Below are 19,594 nucleotides of genomic sequence, written 5' to 3'. Positions count from 1 at the left end.
AAATTTAACCAGACTGATTGACATAACGTTTCCATTTGACCTGAAGAGTGCTGGTATAAAACTAGTCTCTCTGCTACTCCCAAGCCAACACAATTTAGGGGTACAGATGGCAACCTTAGGTGTTTAATGTTTGCTTTTTTAACCTTAGCTGTTTAGTGTTTGCTTTTTCAACTTAGGGCTGAAATTTTCAGAAATAGTTGAACAAAACTTTAAAGGCACTTATGTAACAGAAGACTATTTTTTTTTTGCTTTAAGGTCAGTCATGGCCTGGTCACTAATGATCACAATTAAACATCAGCTTTAGCAAGACATCTAAGCAACAGGCAAATGAAAAATTTACTGAAATTAATTTTAAACAGATTTCAAGGCTTTAGCCTACAGAGACTACTTAAGATGTATAATCTTCTGGTGCATTAAAAGAACTGGCACATTCAAACTCAGTGCAAACAGATGCTCCAAGGTCCACAAAAACATGCACTGAGTCCATCTTCAGCCTGGGCACACAGCAACCTCCAGAAGGCAAAACCCTAGGAACTCATTGTGATCTCACTTCCTACAATGAGTGAAGAGTGTCCAGGACTACCAAATTCAGGTGTCTTTTCAACACATTACAAGTAACGTGCTAGAGTCTGGAGCTCACCAGAGGGAAGTACAAACAGCACCCACAAGGTGCAGAGTCCTAGGGCTTCCTGCAGGCCCACTGCACCTGGGACACTGCCTTGGCCAACGGTCACACACACTCCTGAGGATGACCACCAGCACCATTTACAGACGAGAAAACTGAGGTTCTAGTGAAGTAACTCAGCCATTTGCTCCATGTGATGGCAGGAGGCTTCACTAGCCCTAGCTCCACAAATATCCAACCCATAAGGTCCAAAAAGTACTGTGGTACAGTGACTACAATCACATTGTTCTTTTCAACCAACTTAGAAAAGGCACCAAGAAAGAGACAATATAAATCAAAAGATAACAATGGAGATTTTCAAATCATAGTTTACATTTGGAAGACACTGATCACAAGCTGCTGAAGGCCCAGATGCCCTGAGAACCTAGCCTCCTGGTAACTGGTGATGGGCAGTTCCAGCCCAAGGAGAAAGGCTCTCACAGCCAATTTCTTCCACTACCACGTGTGGCACAAGAGACCATAACTGACATCAGCAGCTGTGACAAATGAACAGGGATGAAATTTTCCATCTTCAATTTTCATTAGGCTATATATGTTTAATTTTTATGTTTCAGTAAGAAGTTGGATAGCAGCCAGCTGCAAAAATGTCTACACTCTTTCTTGTGCCCTGGAGAGAACACAGTGTCTCTAAGGCAATAAACAGCAGCCTGCAATCTTTGTACGAAGAGAGTCAGTGAGTTTAGACCAGTCCTTTAAGAATTATTTTGTCTGAGAACAAGCCCAAATTGAAAATGGAAAGACTGAAGGAAAACGCCAGTCACCATGAGAAATCCAGACGGAGGGAATGAACACAAGTCAGCTGGTCAGAGAAATCCCAGAAACGCCGCACGGCCAAGGTCAGGAACAACAATCTCTCCCACTGCACACCGCCACAGGGAACATGATGCCTGTGTGCTCCACGATACATGTAAACTAAACCCAAGATGACTTTAGCAACTACATACGTTCATGCACAACCCTTTTGGAAATCGGCACGTGAAGCCTCCCCAAATGACAGGGTCACAACCGCGAAGAAATCTGGGGCCGGCCAACTACAATGTGAATTCGTGACAGCTGCACAGTCACCCTGCTAATACAAAACGCACTTCTCATCATGCGGGAACATAAGAAACAGAAACCTTCAACTGCTTTTGCTAAAGTGATCACCTGAGTCTTGTAGCAAGACGTGAAACAAGCAAGAGTGCTGGGCTGACAGAGAGACAGGACGGATGGCGGATTGGTCACCCCCCAGGAGAATGAGGAGATGTGAAGCCAGAATTAGAGACACTTCTTCTCTGCATACTAACACGTTTTTTCTTTACTGGCCTTTATTAATTTGCCATTTTTATTTTCAGATAAACAGTGTTAAAAGTTTGGGTTTACTGATTTCATGTTTTAAAAGTTGCTTTAAAAACCTCAGGGTCCCTGGTCACGAAAAGCACAATAACGATGTCCATACTTCTGTGGACATTATTGTATGTGTTTCTCATTACTAGACGACTTAAATTTCTGAAACTTTATTACAAAGTCACAACTTACAAAGTTGGCGCAGAGCCACTGTCTGTGAGAATGAGCCTGGGATGCTGCTGAATTGTGATGGGAGAGCTGGAGCCCGACCCTGAGCTTGCAGACGACACGCTGGGCGGGCTCCTCTCAGCAAGATAGTCAGGAGCAGGATCCACTTGAAGTGGGAGCTGGTGAATGTGGATGTTGTCAGTGACGGGGGGGTCCATGATACCACACGTGAGGATGTGTGAAAGGCTGCAGTCATCGCAAGCACATCTGATCAGGAATTAAGGACAGTTACCAAGCCAGCCAATGCAGAAGACTAGACCATGCTCCTAAGGGTAGGTTCTGGGCCTCCACTCAGCCCAGTGAAGGTCTCACAGGCCCGCCGCGCCAGCACCACAATCCAGGCTTACCTTCTCCTGTAGTTGCAGTTGGGGCAGTCAGGCATGCTCAGCCGGGACGACAACATGTGCCTCATGGTGTCCGTGAAGTTGTTCTCGCCAGTAACTGCTTTCTTATTGGTTAACTAGAGGAAATTTTAAAATGCTTTAATCTTGCAAGACCCTTCCCCAAGACATGGCTCGTTATTTTTCAGTAATTCTGCTAACATGTATCATGTTCACAGACACTGCTTCCTCAGCGGGACAGGACCAGGAACAGAGGGGCAGCAGACCTGGAGGTGGTAGCAAGCAGGGGGCTGAGCCACAAAGGGCTCAGGTACCGGGAAACCCTAATCGCTTTTGTCTTTAGCAAACATGCTGCAGTGCGCCCTTACAGCAGACACCTGCTGCAGACACCCGGCCTTTACCCTGTCTGCCATGTGCTTGGTACTTGCAAGGTACTGAGAACAGAGCTGTAGGAATGAAAACTGGCACGTGGAAGGCAAGGGATGGGCCTGGGAGCTATTGACGAAATGGCGCCTCAACTTCCAACAGACAAGGTGAGCATCTGCACTTCAAAGAACTCTGGACCCACTCTGGCAATGTGACAGGTGGCAGCTGGAAGGGCCACACAAAAGGACAGGATGACTAGGCAAGGTGGATCACACCTGTAATCCCAGCACTCTGGGAGGCAGAGGCAGGTGGATCACCTGAGGTCAGGAGTTTGAGACCAGCCTGGCCAACATGGTGAAATCCCATCTCTACTAAAAATACAAAAATTAGCTAGACGTGGTGGCTGGCACCTGTAATCCTAGCTACTCGGGAGGCTGAGGCACAAGAATCGTTTGAACCTGGGAGGCAGAGGTTGCAGTGAGCCAAGTTCACACCACTGTACTTCAGCCTGGGTGACAGAGTGAGACTTTGTCTCAAAACAACAACAACAAAAGCACAGGACACATGCAGAATGGGGAAAGGGAAGAGGTGAGCATGCCAAAACACTGGTGCCATCTGTATACCTGTGGTGCCCAGAGGAGACCACAAGCATGTAAATGTGGAGACAGGCATGGGGTCAAGGCCAGGGAACCACCAATATTTGCAGAAAGGCCAATGAAGTTGGAGTTCGTAAAGGAGATGGAGACAAGTGGCAGAGAACAGGAAGAGAGTCGGTGTGGCACGTGGATGGGAGATCAGGGGAAGCCAAGTTTCCAGATGAAGCCAAGGGCCTCAAGACCAGATACAGGATGTTGCTAGCAAGTTCTGCCAAACAGCACCAGCAAAAGTGGAGCACAAACCTGCCTGGAGGAGGCACTGCCAGGAAGTTGAGGAAGGGAGAGTCCAGATCTGCCAGCTGCCATGTTGAAGGCACCACCGGTGCCTGGCACTGTCTGGAGGTTTGAGCACTCTGTCTGGGGATGCTGGGCCCCCATCCCAGCTCTGGGACATCAAGCAACATCCTTAACCTCACCCTATCACCCTCCTTCATATGTAAACTGCAGATGACACCACCTGCCGAATAGGGGACTATGGGGACTCAGGTAATATCCTTTGCAAAATACCCAAGGCTGCTGTGGGATAGAGAGACCACTCAATACACATGGGTTTTTCTTGAGGCATATGTGGAAAATAAGGAAATAGGTGAACAAAATTAGTTTATCTTGAGATTAAAAACACCATCTTGAACAGTTTTTAATGCTGGCAGCACATGCCAATGTGGTCCTCCAATGCTGTTCTAACAGAGCACATCAACATGCAGAGAAGTCATTTGCTGTCAGGACAGATTTCTACTTCCTTTAATTGCCTCTCTTATTGACAAGCTTACCTGTTCTTCAATGAATCTTCTTTGTTTAAAAAGCTCCCAGTCTTCTGTTAACATGCGCTGCTTGGTTTTCATTGTCATCTAGTAAGAGGATGTAAAAAAAAGAAAAAAAAAAAGAAAAACCTTAATACCTGCGACAATTATACAAGACATTTTCACGAGGAGACTTTCTTAAAATGATATATATGAGAAACATCATCTGCAAACGATAAAGATACAATACTACAAACATGTTAACAGGTATTTCTTTGTTTTACTCAGTCATCACAAGTACTTTTCTCACATGAAAGAGATGAATAAACATTAAAAAGAGAAATTAAGATATTCTGACTAAATCTGTCAATACAGTGGATGAACATTCACTATCTACTGAATGCCCATTATGTGCCCTGAATGTGTTAGAAATAAGCAAGATGATGGTAACTTGGTCCTGCCACACGAAGAGCTCAGACTACAGGAAAGGAAGAGCTATTAACAGGCATGAGTCTTAAGAAGCAAAGCAAAGCAAAACTAACGAAGTAGGAAGGAATACAAGGCAAAAAGAGACATTACTGAGAAAACAGAGAAGCAAATGTGATTAATAAAACCGAAAGTAGGTTCTGTAAACTTCTGCCAAGGCTGAAAAAAGGGGGAAAAAGGTAACGTAAAAAAAAAAAAAAAACGAAAAACCAGGATTGAGAAAGGATATGGGTACACATGAAGATTGTTTTGTTTTGTTTTGTTTTTTGAGACTGAGTCTCGCTTTATCACCCAAACTAGAGTGCAGTGGTGCAATCTCGGCTCAATGCAACCTGTGCCTCCTGGATTCAAGCGATTCTTGTGCTTTAGCCTCCTGAGTAGCTGGGATTACAGGCGCCCACCACCACGCCTGGCTCGTTTTTCTATTTTTACTAGAGACGGTGTTTCACCATGTTGGCGAGGCTGGTCTTGAACTCCTGGCCTCAAGTGATCCACCTGCCTCGGCCTCCCAAAGTACCGGGATTACAAGCATGAGCCACTGCGCTCCCTGGCCAGAAGGCTGTTTTTTAAACTATGAGACAAAGTATCTTTTTAAGTTGATACTTTGCAATATCTAAAGAAGAGCTGCAAACAAGGGGCTCATGGGCTGTTTTGTCCGACTTGCACAATGCCTCTTTTTAAAAATTTTCGAGATTTCACCTAATAATCCAGATTTCTGGCTTCTCTTGACAACTCGGCAGCTCTGGTGGCCCTGTGAAGACTGCTGGACCCAAGTGGGGACTGCCCCAAACACAGAACAGGAGAACACATGCACGCACACCCAGGTGTGGCCTTCACTATCCATGCCCCACGCTCCACTAGGGCCTATCCCAACTGAGGGCACTTTCGAAGGTGAGGGTGGTGATGGCCATGAGCACCACAGGAACTCTGGGGCTGCTCTACCCCATATCATCCATTTCTGTGGCTCTCCCTAGCCCTGCAGGTGTGAGCTTACAACTCTTTACTAAATGATGTGGATAACTTCTTGAGCCAAATTCCATTTGTAAAACTGACTTGATACAGAAGGAAACCTGAGATAGACTAATGTCATATACATGAAAAAGGCAGACAAGATCTATAGTTCTTGTTATTCTTCCCTGTAAAAATGAATTAGGCCCCAAAGTTTTAGGGTAGGTTCTATCAAATCCTTTATGGGACAGAAAATTTAAACTATTCCTGAAAACTGCAAAAACGCAGAGAGTTTCTCAATTCATTCTATGAAGCTAGCACAACCTTTATACAAAACAAGACCTCAAAGACCAAGACAACTCAATTATACCTCAGAATATACATATAAAAATCCTAGCTGGATGCAGTGGCTCACACCTATAATCCCAGCGCTTTGGTAGGCCAAGGTGGGAGGATCACTTGAGGCCAGGAATTTGAGAACAGTCTAGGTAATAAGGCAAGACCCCCACTGCTACAAAAAATTTCATTTGTTTGTAAATAAAATTATCTTTGAGACAAGGTCTCTCGCTGTCACTTAGGCTGGACTACAGTGGTGTGATCACAACTTACCATAGCCTCAACCTCCTGGGCCTGTCATCCTCCCACCTCAGCCTGCCAAGCAGCTAGGACCACAGGCACACACCACCACACCTGACTAATTTTCTTTTTTTTCCTTGTAGAGATGGGGTTCTCCCTATGTTGCCCAGGTTGGTCTCAAACTCCTGGGCTCAAGCGATCCTTCTGCTTTGGCCTCCCAAAGTGCTGGAATTACAGGTGTGAGCCACTGTGCCAAGCCAAAATTTAGCTGGCACACTGGCACGTGCCTATGGTCCCAGCTACTCAGGAGGCTGAAGTGGGAGGATAGCTTGAGCCCAGGGGTTCGAGGCTGCAGAGAACTAATATCTCGTCATTGCACTCCAGCCTGGCCAGCAGTGTGAAACCCTGTCTCTAAAAATAATTTTATATAGCTATCCAAATACACATACACACACACACACACTCAGGCGCACACGCGCACACACATGTCCTAAATCAAGTATCAGCTAACAAATTTAATAATGGAATAAAGAATGACATATCATGATCTACTAGCGTTTCATCCCAGGAATGCAAGAATGTCTCAAAATTAGGTAACCTAAACTCTTAATTCATATAAAAATTGATGTAAGAAAAATCATACCACCAATTTTGACATCTTCCTGTTTTATTTTTTAAATGATAGCCTAAATAAACTAGAAATAAAAGTAAACTTCTTTAATTTGCTAGAAAGTATCAAAAGTCTGTATGGCAAGCATCAAACTTCATGGTGAAACACTCACAGCAGCCCCTCGAAGCCAGGACTGGACAAGGGTGCCAGTATCAATGCTCTTATTCACACTGGTCTGAAGGTCCTAGTGGAAGCCAAAAAAAGGGGACAAATGCTGGAAAAGATGAGATAAACCTATCATTATTTGTAGAAGATACTGTGATTTCCTAGACTCCCAGATTCAAGACTCAATTCAAAAACTACAAGAGTTAATGCCGGCATCTGGCAAGACGACTGGTCACAGGGCATCTCCATTTTCCCAGTTTCCAGCATGAATGCTTTAAACACACATTCCCCGCTCAAGATGCCGGTCATAGTAGCCCCTCAAACTACAGACTATGGAGGCAGAAAATGGGTCAAGATTTACAAACTATAAAACCATAATACAAGATATTTTAAAAAACCTTAAAAAAGAGTGACATACCATATTCTTGGATGGAAAGATTCAATATGGGTGCCAGTTCTCCCTTTTCATTGTATATGTCTGCAGTTATTATAAAATCTTAGTGTAGAGTGTAAGAGATGTTTGATAAATAACATCAATAAAAACCTCTTCCTTGACTCCTACAGCTTCTGGGTAAATTTTTTCTTTTGTTTTTTTTTTGGGGGGGGGGACAAATTTGGGTACCTGCAGGCTTATGTATGTGTCAAACAACAAAGAATGAATTTTAGAAAACAAACATAAAAATAATTGATTTCAAACTTCCAGCCTGGGCAACATGGTGAAACCCTGTCTCTACCAAAAATACAAACAAAAAAATTAGCCAGGCGTGGTGTGTGCTGTGATCCCAGCTACTCTGGAGGCTGAGGTGGGAGGGCTGCTTGAGACCAGCTGGCGGAGGTTGCAGTGAGCTGAGATGACACCACCGCCTAGGTGAGAGAGTAAGACTCCATCTCAAACAAAAACCTACCACTCTCTTGCCACATACATACATACTTATTTGTGAACAGAGACTCAATTATTTTACACGTATTCAACCTTTTAAAATCTTTGAATCAGTATAAAATGTCTAAAATGTTATTCATTAGAAGCAACCAATGTTCATTCAAAGGTTTTTAATTAAATGGCGCATTACAATGGCTCCAGTGGAGAGTGGAGTGGCCACAAACCAAGAACTCCAGGGGTCACTACAGCTGCCCCCAAAGCCTTCAGGGGAACACAGCCCTGCTAACATACTGATTCTGAACTTCTGGCCTCAAGAACTGTGAGCATAAATTTCTGTTGTTTTCAGCTCCCCCCAACCTTCCACCCATGCATACGTGGTTCCAGAATGACTATTATTCTCTGGATGTTACTAAAGTGGTTCAATTTCCCTCAATTGTATTAGTGGCAGATTGTTTCTCATGGTTTCTTCACAAGAGAGTGAAAATAAAAACGCATTCCTGGCCAGGTGTGGTGGTTCACGCCTGTAATTCCAGCACTTTGGGAGGCTGAGGTGGGTGGATCACGAGGTCAAGAGATCTAGACCATCCTGGTCAACAGGGTGAAACCTTGTCTCTACTACAAACACAAAAATTAGCCAGGCGTGGTGGCACATGCCTGTAGTCCCAGCTACTCGGGAGGCTGAGGCAGGAGAATCACTTGAACCCGGGAGGCAGAGGTTGCAGTGAGCCAAGATCATGCCACTGCACTCCAGCCTGGTGACAGAAAGAGACTCCGTCTCAAAAAACAAAAATCATCTTCTGGTTGCTTTAGTGAAGAGACTGGTTTTCTCTTTGTAAAAACGATGTAACATGCAATTTTAAAGAAATACACTTTACTTTTTTTTTCTTTTTTGAGACAGAGTCTGGCTCTGTCGCCCGGGGCTGGAGTGCAGTAGCCGGATCTCAGCTCACTGCAAGCTCCGCCTCCCAGGTTCACGCCATTCTCCTGCCTCAGCCTCCGGAGTAGCTGGGACTACAGGCGCCCGCCACCTCGCCCGGCTAGTTTTTTGTATTTTTTTAGTAGAGACGGGGTTTCACCATGTTAGCCAGGATGGTCTCGATCTCCTGACCTCATGATCTTCCCGTCTCGGCCTCCCAAAGTGCTGGGATTACAGACTTGAGCCACCGCGCCCGACCTAAGAAATACACTTTACTTTTTAAGTGACACTGTATTTTCTCCCTAGAGAGAATATGTATATGTTATTTTTACATAGATACTATCTTTCCTGGAACAACAGCAATAATACCATATATAATAGTTCAAAATAAATGTTTAACTTCAAGAAACAGATACATCAAGAAATTACTATTCCCAAAGGATTTTTCAGTCTTAGTAAAGGAATTTCCTTAAAGGCATTTTTGCATTTAGTTATAGTTCAATTGGAGAAATGAATCTCTGAAACTAGAACTTTATCTGCCATTTCCATCACATGTGGAACTAAGGACAGCACCCCAGGCTCCTAGGGGCAGGATGTTATGCTACTTAGGTCACCGCTGACCTAAACCCCAACAGGCCTGCCTGACTGAGGCCCTCGGGAGCCTCCTGCCACCGGCAGATGTGGCAACACCAGGAAGCAGTAGTGAGGCTCTAGCCACACTGGGTTTGGCCCAGCGCTCGGTAAGGGTTCATCTTCCTTCTGTTCCATCTCTTCCCCTATGTTATCACTAACTATACTATTCTTCTGAAGTCACCTGAAGGTTACAAGTTATTCATAACCTCAGAAACTTATATTGACACATGATGGGAAAGCCAGGTGATATGGCTTAGATCTCATGTCAAACTGTATTCCCCAATGTTGGAGGTGGGGCCTGGTGGGAGGTGATTGGATCATGGGGTCAGATTTCCCCAAAGGTGCTGTTCTAGTGATAGTGAGTTCTCAGGAGATCTGGTTGTTGTTTAAAAGTGTGTAGCACCTCCCCACCCTCCTTCCTCCTACTCCGGCCATGTAAGATGTGCTGGTTTCCCCTTCCCCTTCCACCATGATTGTAAGTTGCCCGAGGCCTCCCAGCCATGCTTCCTATACAGCCACAGAATCGTGAGCCAATTAAACTGCTTTTCTTTATAAATTATCCAGTCTCAGGTATTTCTTTATAGCAGTGCAAGAATGGACTAATCCACCAGGGATGAATCAAGTGAACAGCGTCAATCCTACAGAAGAAAAACACCAAACGCAGGAGAAAGGGAGGTGGGAGTTCCATGCAGAAAAGCTTCCAGACTCAAAGCTTCACTACAACAGGCCAGCATCTCCTGTTCAACACCAGGACAGGAACTACTGACACACGCAAGTCACCGTTGTTGACAGGCAAAGCTGATGTGCACTTAGGCTTGCAGACAGGTGCCCCCCTGAAGGGTACTCTGCAAATCCCTAGGAAACAATGAGTACCAGGCACAGAGGCCACCCGCCCCAGTCAGGGACAGATGTGTCCCTGAAATGAAATCTGAGATGAGACCTCATGGTCACCTAGTCCAAACACCTCTCCAACTATTCTCCATATTCCCTATCATGGGGAACTCATTTCCACACTACAGCCCACTCTGCCTTCGAACGACCCTTGCAAGGGACTCTTTCTGATCACACACATCTACATGGGGTCTAGACTCTGCTCCCGGGGGCTGTCTGGGACAAGCTGAATGTCTGCTTCATAATGGTCATTTCTTGACCGCTCAGGCCAGCAACCTCAAGTCCCTTATGCTTCCCTGCCAGGGGTGTCCAGCCTGGTTAGAAGTGTCCTGAGGACATGCAGCAAGGCTGCTACCACCCTGATTACAGGACCTTCCACGTCTGCCCTGTGACATCACGTCAACCTGTTACATTGATATGGTTCACCTTTGTCCCCACCCAAATCTCATGTCAAATTGTAATCCCCACGTTAGGGGAGGAACCTGGTGAGAGGTGATGGGATGATGGGGGCGGATTTCCCCCATGCTGTTCTCATGACAGTGAGTTCCCACAAGATATGATGGCTTAAAAGTGTGGCATTTCCCCTCTTGCTCTCTCTCTCCTGCCACCATGTAAGATGTGCCTTGCCTCTTCTTCTCCTTCTGCCATGATTATAAGTTTCCTAAGGCCTCCCCAGCCACGCAGAACTGTGAATCAATTAAACCTCTGTTCTTTACAAATTACCCAGAATCAGGTAGGTTGTTTTTTTTTTTCCTTCTTCTTTGAGACAGGGTTTCGCTCTTGTTGCCCAGGCTGGAGTGCAATGGCACACTCTCAGCTCACCCCAACCTCTGCCTCCTGGGTTCAAGCGACTCTCCTGCCTCAGCCTCCTGAGTAGGTGGGATTACAGGCATGCGCCACCATGCCCAGCTAATTTTGTATTTTTAGTAGAGATGGGGTTTCGCCAAGTTGGTCAGGCTGGTCTTGAACTCCCGACCTCAGGTGATCCGCCCACCTTGGCCTCCCTAAGTGCTGGGATTACAGGTGTGAGCATCACACCTGGCCTCAGGTAGTTCTTTATAGCAGTGTGAAAACGGACTGATATGCCCACCCTTCCGGGTCTGATGACACTCTCCAGTGGATTCATCAACACCCAGCTTCTCCATCTGCACATCTGTTACTGCTACAAACACTAACAAGACTGTGGAGGAGGACCCTGACACAGTGTTCTCTGGGCCAAAGGCAAATATCACCATTGCTGCGATTATAGTGTACTGTGGGGAGCTATCCATGCCTACTCAGAAGGTGCTTGGGGCACCTATTTTTTATGAGGTCCTTGGTAAAGGTAGGCAGGGTCCTATGCACTTGGGAGGTTTCAATGACCTAATGCAATACAACTTGACTGCAGCTCATGCTGGCAAGACAGAGACTCAGCAGGTGACACTATGTCGTCAACGGAGACACTCTCGGATTAAGGACCCTTTCACGTGCTTCCCACAAGCAGCCTCTCTGGGAGTCCTAAAACCCTGCCCTGAACAGCGGCCCTTCCCTGGGCTTCAGAGACCTGAGCTCCTATCTCTGCTTCCAGCCAGGGTGGTTGTGGCTTCTCACACCTCGCTCCTCTGTGAAGCCAGAGCAGATCAGCTTCACTCCCTTGAGCCCCAGTGACAAGAGTGAGCCAGGAAGAAAAACTGACCTCCCGCCTTTTGTTTTTCCTTCTCAAGGTCTTTCCTTCACAGTGTCTGCTGATGACCTGAGATCTCACTGCTCCTCCCCTCCTCTGTACTCGCAATAAACCACCCTGCTTAGGTGCCATGGGATGTGCTCTAGAGCAGTGGTCCCCAATCTTTTCGGCACTAGGGATCGATTTCATGGAAGACAACTTTCCACAGACCAGGTGAGGCAAGCGGATGGTTTTGGGATGATTCAAGTTCATAACATTTACTGTACACTTTATTTCTATTATTACTACACTGTAATATAGGATGAAATAATTATACAACTCACCCCAATGCACAATCAGTGGGAGCCCTGAGCTTGCTTTCCTTCAACTAGACGGTCCCATCTGGGGGCGATGGGAGACAGTGACGGATCAGCAGGCATTAGACTCTCATGAGAAGTGTACAACCCAGACCCCTCGCACGCGCAGCTCACAACAGGGTTCGTGCTTCTATGAGGGTCTAATGTCTCTGCTGATCTGACAGGAGTTGGAGTTCAGGCAGTAATGCAAGCAATGGGGAGTGGCTATAAATACTGACAAAGCTTCACTTGCTCACCGACCACTCACCTCCTGCTGTGCGGCCTGGTTCCTAACAGGCCATGGACTAGTACTGGTCTGTGACCCAAAAGTTGGGGATCCCTGCCCTATAGGGTACCCAGTAACCAGCGGCCCACAGTACAATATCAACACAGGGACTATTCACTGTCCCTATGCCTATATTTTTTTTCATTTTTTGAGATACGGTCTCATTCTGTTGCCCAGGATGGAGTGCAGTGGCATGATCATAGTTCACCACAGCCTTGACCTCCTAGGCTCAAGCAATCCTCCCATCTCAGCCTCCTGAGTAGCTGAAACCACAAGTGCACGCTACCATGGCCGGCTAATTTTTGTATTTTTGTAGAGACAAGGTCTATCTATGTTGCCCAGGCTGGTCTCAAACTTCTGGGCTTAAGTAATCCACCTGCCTCAGCCTCCCAAAGTGCTGGGAATACAGGTGTGAGCCACTAAGCCTGGCTGTTTTCTTTTTGTTTTTTGTTTTTTTTTTTTTGAGACAGGGTCTTACTCTGTCACCCAGGCTACAGTGCAGTGGCACCATGATAGCTCACTGCAGCCTAGAACTCTTGGTCTTAAGTGATCCTCCCCTCGTCAGTCTCTGGAGTGGCTGGAACCACAAGCACATGGCACTAAGCCTAATTTTTTGTAGAGACAAAGTCTCACTATGTTGCCCACGCTGGTCTCAAACTCCTGGGCTCAAGTGATCCTCCCACCTTAGCCTCCCGAAGTGCTGAAATTACAGGTGTGAGCCACTGCACCTGGCCAGTTTTGCTTTTTAAAAATAACACACAAAAAACTTATTTGGAATCAAAAGCTCGTATAAAACTAAAACATCACCTAATGTCATTATCTCATTTTGCAGGTGGGAAACTAAGACTAGGGAGGGAACACTCATAGGGCAGATCCAGGACTGCATTCTGGTGTTGACTGCCATGCAGGGTTCTCCCTGGGACCCAAGTCAAGAACATCCCAGAGAGTGGTGACCTGGCCCTCCTGCACGGCCACAGCCCCGAAGAGCCTGTGCTGAAGATGCCCACTTCCTGGAGCAGGTTAATGCCCACTATCCTAGCTTCCCCCAACTCCTGCTCCCTCTACCAGAACAGCAAACTTGTGAAAATCGGCTGGTACACCCACAGATGGCACAGGGGAATGCAGCTTTCAGCGCCCTCTCTGCTGTGCTGTCCCCACATGGCACAGCTGCAGCCCCTGGGATGCTCCAGGTCTCACGAGATGAAGGCTGCTGAGGTGCTGCTGCAGTGGGAGACTCTGCCCTCCCCACCTGGCATCCAGACCCTGCTCTCACAGTAGTCCAGGCTAAGAAGTCGCTGGTCAGTGACAAGCCACAGCTGGAAAGTCTCTGGTTGCAAAAACAGACAAAAACATGAATTAGGAATACACCCACTTTGAAGAAAACACAAAACAGCAACTGCTCTCTCAGGCCTCACCATGAGGCACAGGACACAGAGGGAGTCTCCCAGGACCAAACTGACCTCCAAGGCCCCTTCTCACCCTGATGTGCTGTGCATACAGCGGCCAAGAAAGAAGCGCAGACAGAGTCATGGGAGAATCTCAGGGCCACTTGCCCCAAGACAAGCTCAACAGCACAGAATTCCGCATGTGATAAAGTTGGAACTTATTCCACTGAAGCTGATGAAGGTTCAAAAAAACCCAGCAGGCCAGGCGCCGTGGCTCACAAATGTAATCCCAGTACTTTGGGAGGCTGAGAACACAGAAGAATGGAGTAAGAGAAAACCCACGAAAATCCAAACAGACCATTTGTAGCTCTAGTCCCTGTGGCCGCAGTAGAGAACAGCAACAGAAAACACGGCCTGTAACTGTGAAATCAATGACACACTTCTCGGGAGCAGTGAGCACATGCTAGTCTCTTCCTTCTTCCCAGTCCCTCACAGCACTGACAAGGAACACTGACAAGGAGCCACGGCTGGCATCCACGTGGCACTCACCATGCCAGGGCAGACATGGAAACAGCGCATGTCTTAGGCTAGAGCCCAGGTTCCATTTTCCTACAGAGAGTCTCCAAAGTGCAACAGATAAATAACTCAGTCACTCCTCCTTTACCGCTGCTCACACTATTGTCATCTTTAAACCAGGGCCGCTCTCAATTCCTTCCTGGCCCAACCCCGCTTTAGGAGAGCAGGCAGGCCAGGGGTGAGAAAGAGGGGGCGCCATCTCAAAGCCCTGCTCTGTCTGAGAGGCTTGGGCTACCTGAGCACCCTCCCTTCGGATCCACCTCCAGTAGGTGCCCTCCTTCTTCTATCTTCCACCTCATGAGCCACCTGCCACCTGTGCACGTGTCTGCACTCCCTTCTAGACTACAGAAGGACAATGAGCTCTCAACAGCAGAGTGCTCAGTAAATGGCTCCTGGACTTAAAAAATCTCCTACCTGGACCGGGCTTGGTGGCTCACACCTGTAATCCCAACACTTTGGGAGGCTGAGGCAGGCAGACCACCTGAGGTCAGGAGTTCAAGACCAGCCTGACCAACATGGAGAAACCCTGTCACTACTAAAAATACAAAATTAGCTGGGTGTGGTGGCACACGTAATCCCAGCTCCTCGGCAGACTGAGGCAGGAGAATCACTTGAACCCGGGAGGCAGAGGTTAGGGTGAGCCCAGATCTCACCATTGCACTCCAGCCTGGGCAACAAGAGCGAAACGCCATCTCAAAACACACACACACACACACACACACACACACACACAAAAACAAAACCTCCTACCTGGGGTGCAGAGCCTGGGTGACAGCCTGTGTGAGTGATAGCGGGTATGCCCAAGCCAAGGAGAACCTGACCAACTGCTGCCACCACACCTCAGGCACAGGAGGCCTAAGCCATCTGTGATGCCAACAGGTTTCCCATCCCTTCTGGAACACCAGCAGCTGACACACAGGGGCTAACCACATGCGCCTCTGGGCCTCAGTCGGGAATTCCTGACTTGCAGCTCAGGACAATGCTAGTGTCTTGGTGCTGCCTTCAACGTGGCCATGTGAGGGTGTGCGCGGGTGTGGTGGTCCTGGGTGGCACTCACCTGCTCGTCGACATAGGCGTCGATCCTCTTCTGGCACTCCAGCCACTCCTCGGCGACTCTGCGCAGCTCCTCCTCGGAGCGCTGGTACCTCTGCAGCAAGGTACTGTATGTGTCCTCACTGCAGGTGTCGTGTGTGGTGGTTCCTAGCCTAGGAGAGAGAAGGCCTTGTAACAAAGGAAAGAACTCAAAGGCTCTGAAGCAGAGATGAGAAATGTGCTTCCTGCTGCTACTACCTGTTTTGTCAACTCGCCTCCCAACATGGAAAACGGGGTGCCACTCTGCACCACAGCAAGGAGCTGTGAGGGATCAACAGATCCCCATGCAAGGCCACTGGGACAGACTTGTAAAAAGGAGATGCTCGGCTGGGCACGGTGGCTCACGTCTGTAATCCCAGCACTTTGGGAGGCTGAGGTGGGTGGATCACCTGAGGTCAAGTTCGAGACCAGCCTGCCCAATATGGCGAAACCCCATCTCTACTTAAAAGTACAAAAAAATTTAGCTGGGTGTGGTGGCAGGCATCCATAGTCCCAGCTACTCGGGAGGCTGAGACAGAACTGTTTGAACCAAGGAGGTGGAGGTTGCAGTGAGCCGAGATCACGCCACTGCACTCCAGCCTGGGAGACAGAGCGAGACTCGTCTCAAAAAAAAAAAAAAAAAAAGAGAAGCTCAAAGAACCAACAGCTTCTGAGAAAACAAATGAGCACCGAACAACATGTCTCTAAAGACTATGGCTTAACAATTCAGTTTACCAAATATGGAATTGCAAAATAAAAAAATTAGATAAAAATAAAAATTAAAAATGATAATAAAAAACAAATATGGGGATGCAAAGTTATTTTACTCTTGAAAATACAACTGGCTCAGAGAAAACAAAACATTTAATGAGACATGAAATTTAGATCTGGTTTTCAAATAAAGCAAAACAAAATTTGATTTACTTGAAGAAATATAGTTACAGCTTTCTGTCTACTATATTACATTGTATTAAGAAAGATGGCGGTCGGGCACAGTGGCTCACACCTGTAATCCCAGCACTTTGGGAGGCCAAGGGGAGCGGATCACCTGAGGTCGGGAGTTCAAGACCAGCCTGGCCAACATGGAGAAACCCCGTCTCTACCAAAAATACAACAATTAGCCAGGTGTGGTAGCACATGCCTGTAATCCCAGCTACTCAGGAGGCTGAGACAGGAGAATCGCTTGAACCTGGGAGGTGGAAGCGGTGGTGAACCGAGATTGCACCACTGCACTCCAGCCTAGCAGACAGGGAGACTCTGCCTCAAAAAAAAAAAAAAAAAAAAGATAAAAAAAAAGGGAGATAGCAAGATGGAAAATGAGAAAATAAACAGGAAACAGAAGACAAACATGCAGGTGGACAGTGAGAAAAAACACCTTGATTTCTGAAGAGACTGTGAGCAAGATGGCGCTTGGGAGACAGAAGGCTGGGGGCTGGGGTTAGGAGGAGAACGCATATAGGTGTGGAGACACATGTAGATTATTACCAGAAAAAACTCATGTTCCTAATACCTGAATCTATCAGTGTGAGCCATAATAAATGAAATAAAGACATCTTGACAAGGATGGCTTAGAATCAAATACAACGTTTATAATATATCAAGAGCTCAAAGACTCTGTGCAAGGTTAGGGATCAGCACTGTGTGTATATAAAACACTAGAAGCCACCAAATGAACAATGGCACATCTAGAAGAATCAGTACTTGATAACTAGATACTTATTACCAATTTTATAATTATGTCTACCCATTCACACACACACATACATTCATGTATATGTACACATACATATTTTGAAACGGAAATATGCCCATGGTAAACTAAAGATATGACTACAGCATGTTTAAAAATACGTGTAGTGGACATGGGGAAAAAATGTATAATACTAAATTATTTATAAAACCTAACTTTATGATTTTCTATATTTTCGGAATTTTATTTGTCATGACAATCTAATGATTTTATAATAAACAATAAAGCTATGTGGAAATTAGGATCTTTTCATGGGTGAAATGGGCAGGAATGACTCCCTCTTCTCCTCTGACCTATCTCCACCCTCAGGTGAATCGCACCTGGGAACCTCGCAGCTACTGAAGCCATCTGTGCGCTCACCTATTGCAGTCTCTCCAGGGGAGGCAGCAGAGGTTAGGTGTAACTGGACAGTCATTTAGGGAAGCACAAAGGAAAGAAACAACACTGATGCACATGGATTGAGGCTACTTCAAAACATCAAAACTGTTCTCCTAAGGCTGTTTCTGCCCCTCAGGAGACAAAACTCCTTAAGACACAGACTCCAGTGGCGCCGGGCTTCTGCCACACTGCAGCCTGTGAAGTAGTTTTTCTCCCACTTCTCCTCTGCCAGCCTTGCTCTTCTGTGACTCATTTCCATTCTTCATACAGAATCTAGTTTCTACCCAATTCCATCCTGCCCCTACTTGCTCCACCTGGAACGCTGGGATGCGGCATTATACCCTGTCATGTGTTCCTTGTTCCACTCCTCCTGGAAGTAAGAATTTATCTCTTCCAATTTATAGAATTCAGGTTATTTGGAGCCAAGGGAGAGCAAAGAGGGTGGGGGAGGGGGTTTGTGGATATCTTTGGTGGTGTAATTGGAAAGCCATCTGCAGGCACAGGGCTTCCCCGCAAGCAAAGCTGTGATAGGATCAAGAGTCACAGGGACTATCCACAGGGTTGAGTTAAATCAATGGCTCAGCAAACAGGTTTCTATCTAAATATTGAGCCTGCAAATACAAGACAGCAGCATGGAAACAGGCTTACTGTAACATTACCAATAATGTGTATGTGAAACATTATTATTGATAAAGAGAATGAAATAACATTGGTTTGGGTAAATTTTATAAGCCTACTTTAACATATATTTAAAGTGAAGCCCACATTGGGCTACTGACACCCACAACAAAAAGAAGCAGGCCTGAGGGATGTGCCCCCTGATAGAAACACCCCCCACCTATGCCTCGGCCTCCCAGGGGATCTGAGCAGAGCCGTCCAGAGCCTTCAGATCCTACCAATTCTCAGGCAGGACAGAGGATGGAGGTGACCAGACGGCTCTGTGAATACGCCTACGCAGGATCAGACCAAGGCACCCCCAGGACAGATGGCCCAGTTCTTTCATAGATACATTTTAAGACAAAAAGGGGTGGGGAGTCAGGGGAAGGAGCCTGCCAATTACAGACTTTCAAAGGCTATGGGGAAAAAAAGAAGGGGGCAATGCAGATTTACTGTTCAATGGGTAGAGTTTCTGTTTTGGGTGAGAAAAAATTTTAAAGTACATCGTGGTAATGGTTATAAACACTATGAATATAATTAATGTTAATGAAATATACACTTGAAATAGTTAAAATAGTAAGCTTTATGTTATATATACTTTACCATAATTAAAAAAAAAATGTAATATATCAAAAGCCATTGAATTGTACATTTTAAGTGGATGGATTGTACAATATGTATTTCATGATACAGAAGCTTTAGGGGTGTTTGTATGTAATCAGTAGCAAAATTTTTATGAATTGTTAAATGTATATCTGTACACTAGCAATGCAAATCTGAATTATCTTGAATTAGTCTCAGGCTGACAAGGGAGTCAGGTGCAGAGTACAAAGGCATGGTGCGTCCTGGCGTCATCAGTGCTGCTCAGGGAACGCGCTGGTTGGTCTCACTCTGTCCCTGTCTGTGTTTATCCTTCTCCCTCAACTGTCTCTGGGTCTCGAAAGTGAGAAGTGAGACTGCAGCTTGAGCCCCGGCATCCACACTGGAGACATGGCTCACGGTTGGAGTCTGACCATTAATACCCAATGACCAAACAGAAAATCCAG

The 19,594-nt window shown here is 46.3% G+C and overlaps 1 protein-coding gene across 5 annotated transcripts in view; it reads right to left on the bottom strand.

Moving 5' to 3' along the window:
- Positions 1-19,594, bottom strand: part of FAM193A (family with sequence similarity 193 member A) — a 199,673-nt gene that overhangs the window by 75,848 nt on the left and 104,231 nt on the right. For all 5 annotated transcript variants that reach the window (XM_030919842.1, XM_010384373.2, XM_030919851.1 and 2 more), the window contains exons 7-10: positions 15,750-15,897; positions 4,373-4,450; positions 2,587-2,699; positions 2,204-2,446 (exon numbers count right to left, since the gene is read on the bottom strand). In XM_030919842.1, coding sequence (XP_030775702.1) covers positions 2,204-2,446; positions 2,587-2,699; positions 4,373-4,450; positions 15,750-15,897 — 582 coding nt within the window. The remainder of the gene's footprint in view (positions 1-2,203; positions 2,447-2,586; positions 2,700-4,372; positions 4,451-15,749; positions 15,898-19,594) is intronic.

This window comes from Rhinopithecus roxellana, chromosome 2, assembly GCF_007565055.1.
Source record: "Rhinopithecus roxellana isolate Shanxi Qingling chromosome 2, ASM756505v1, whole genome shotgun sequence".
NCBI lineage: Eukaryota > Metazoa > Chordata > Mammalia > Primates > Cercopithecidae > Rhinopithecus > Rhinopithecus roxellana.
Note: the sequence above shows the minus strand (reverse complement) of the source record. Positions and strands in the feature narration are given on the sequence as shown.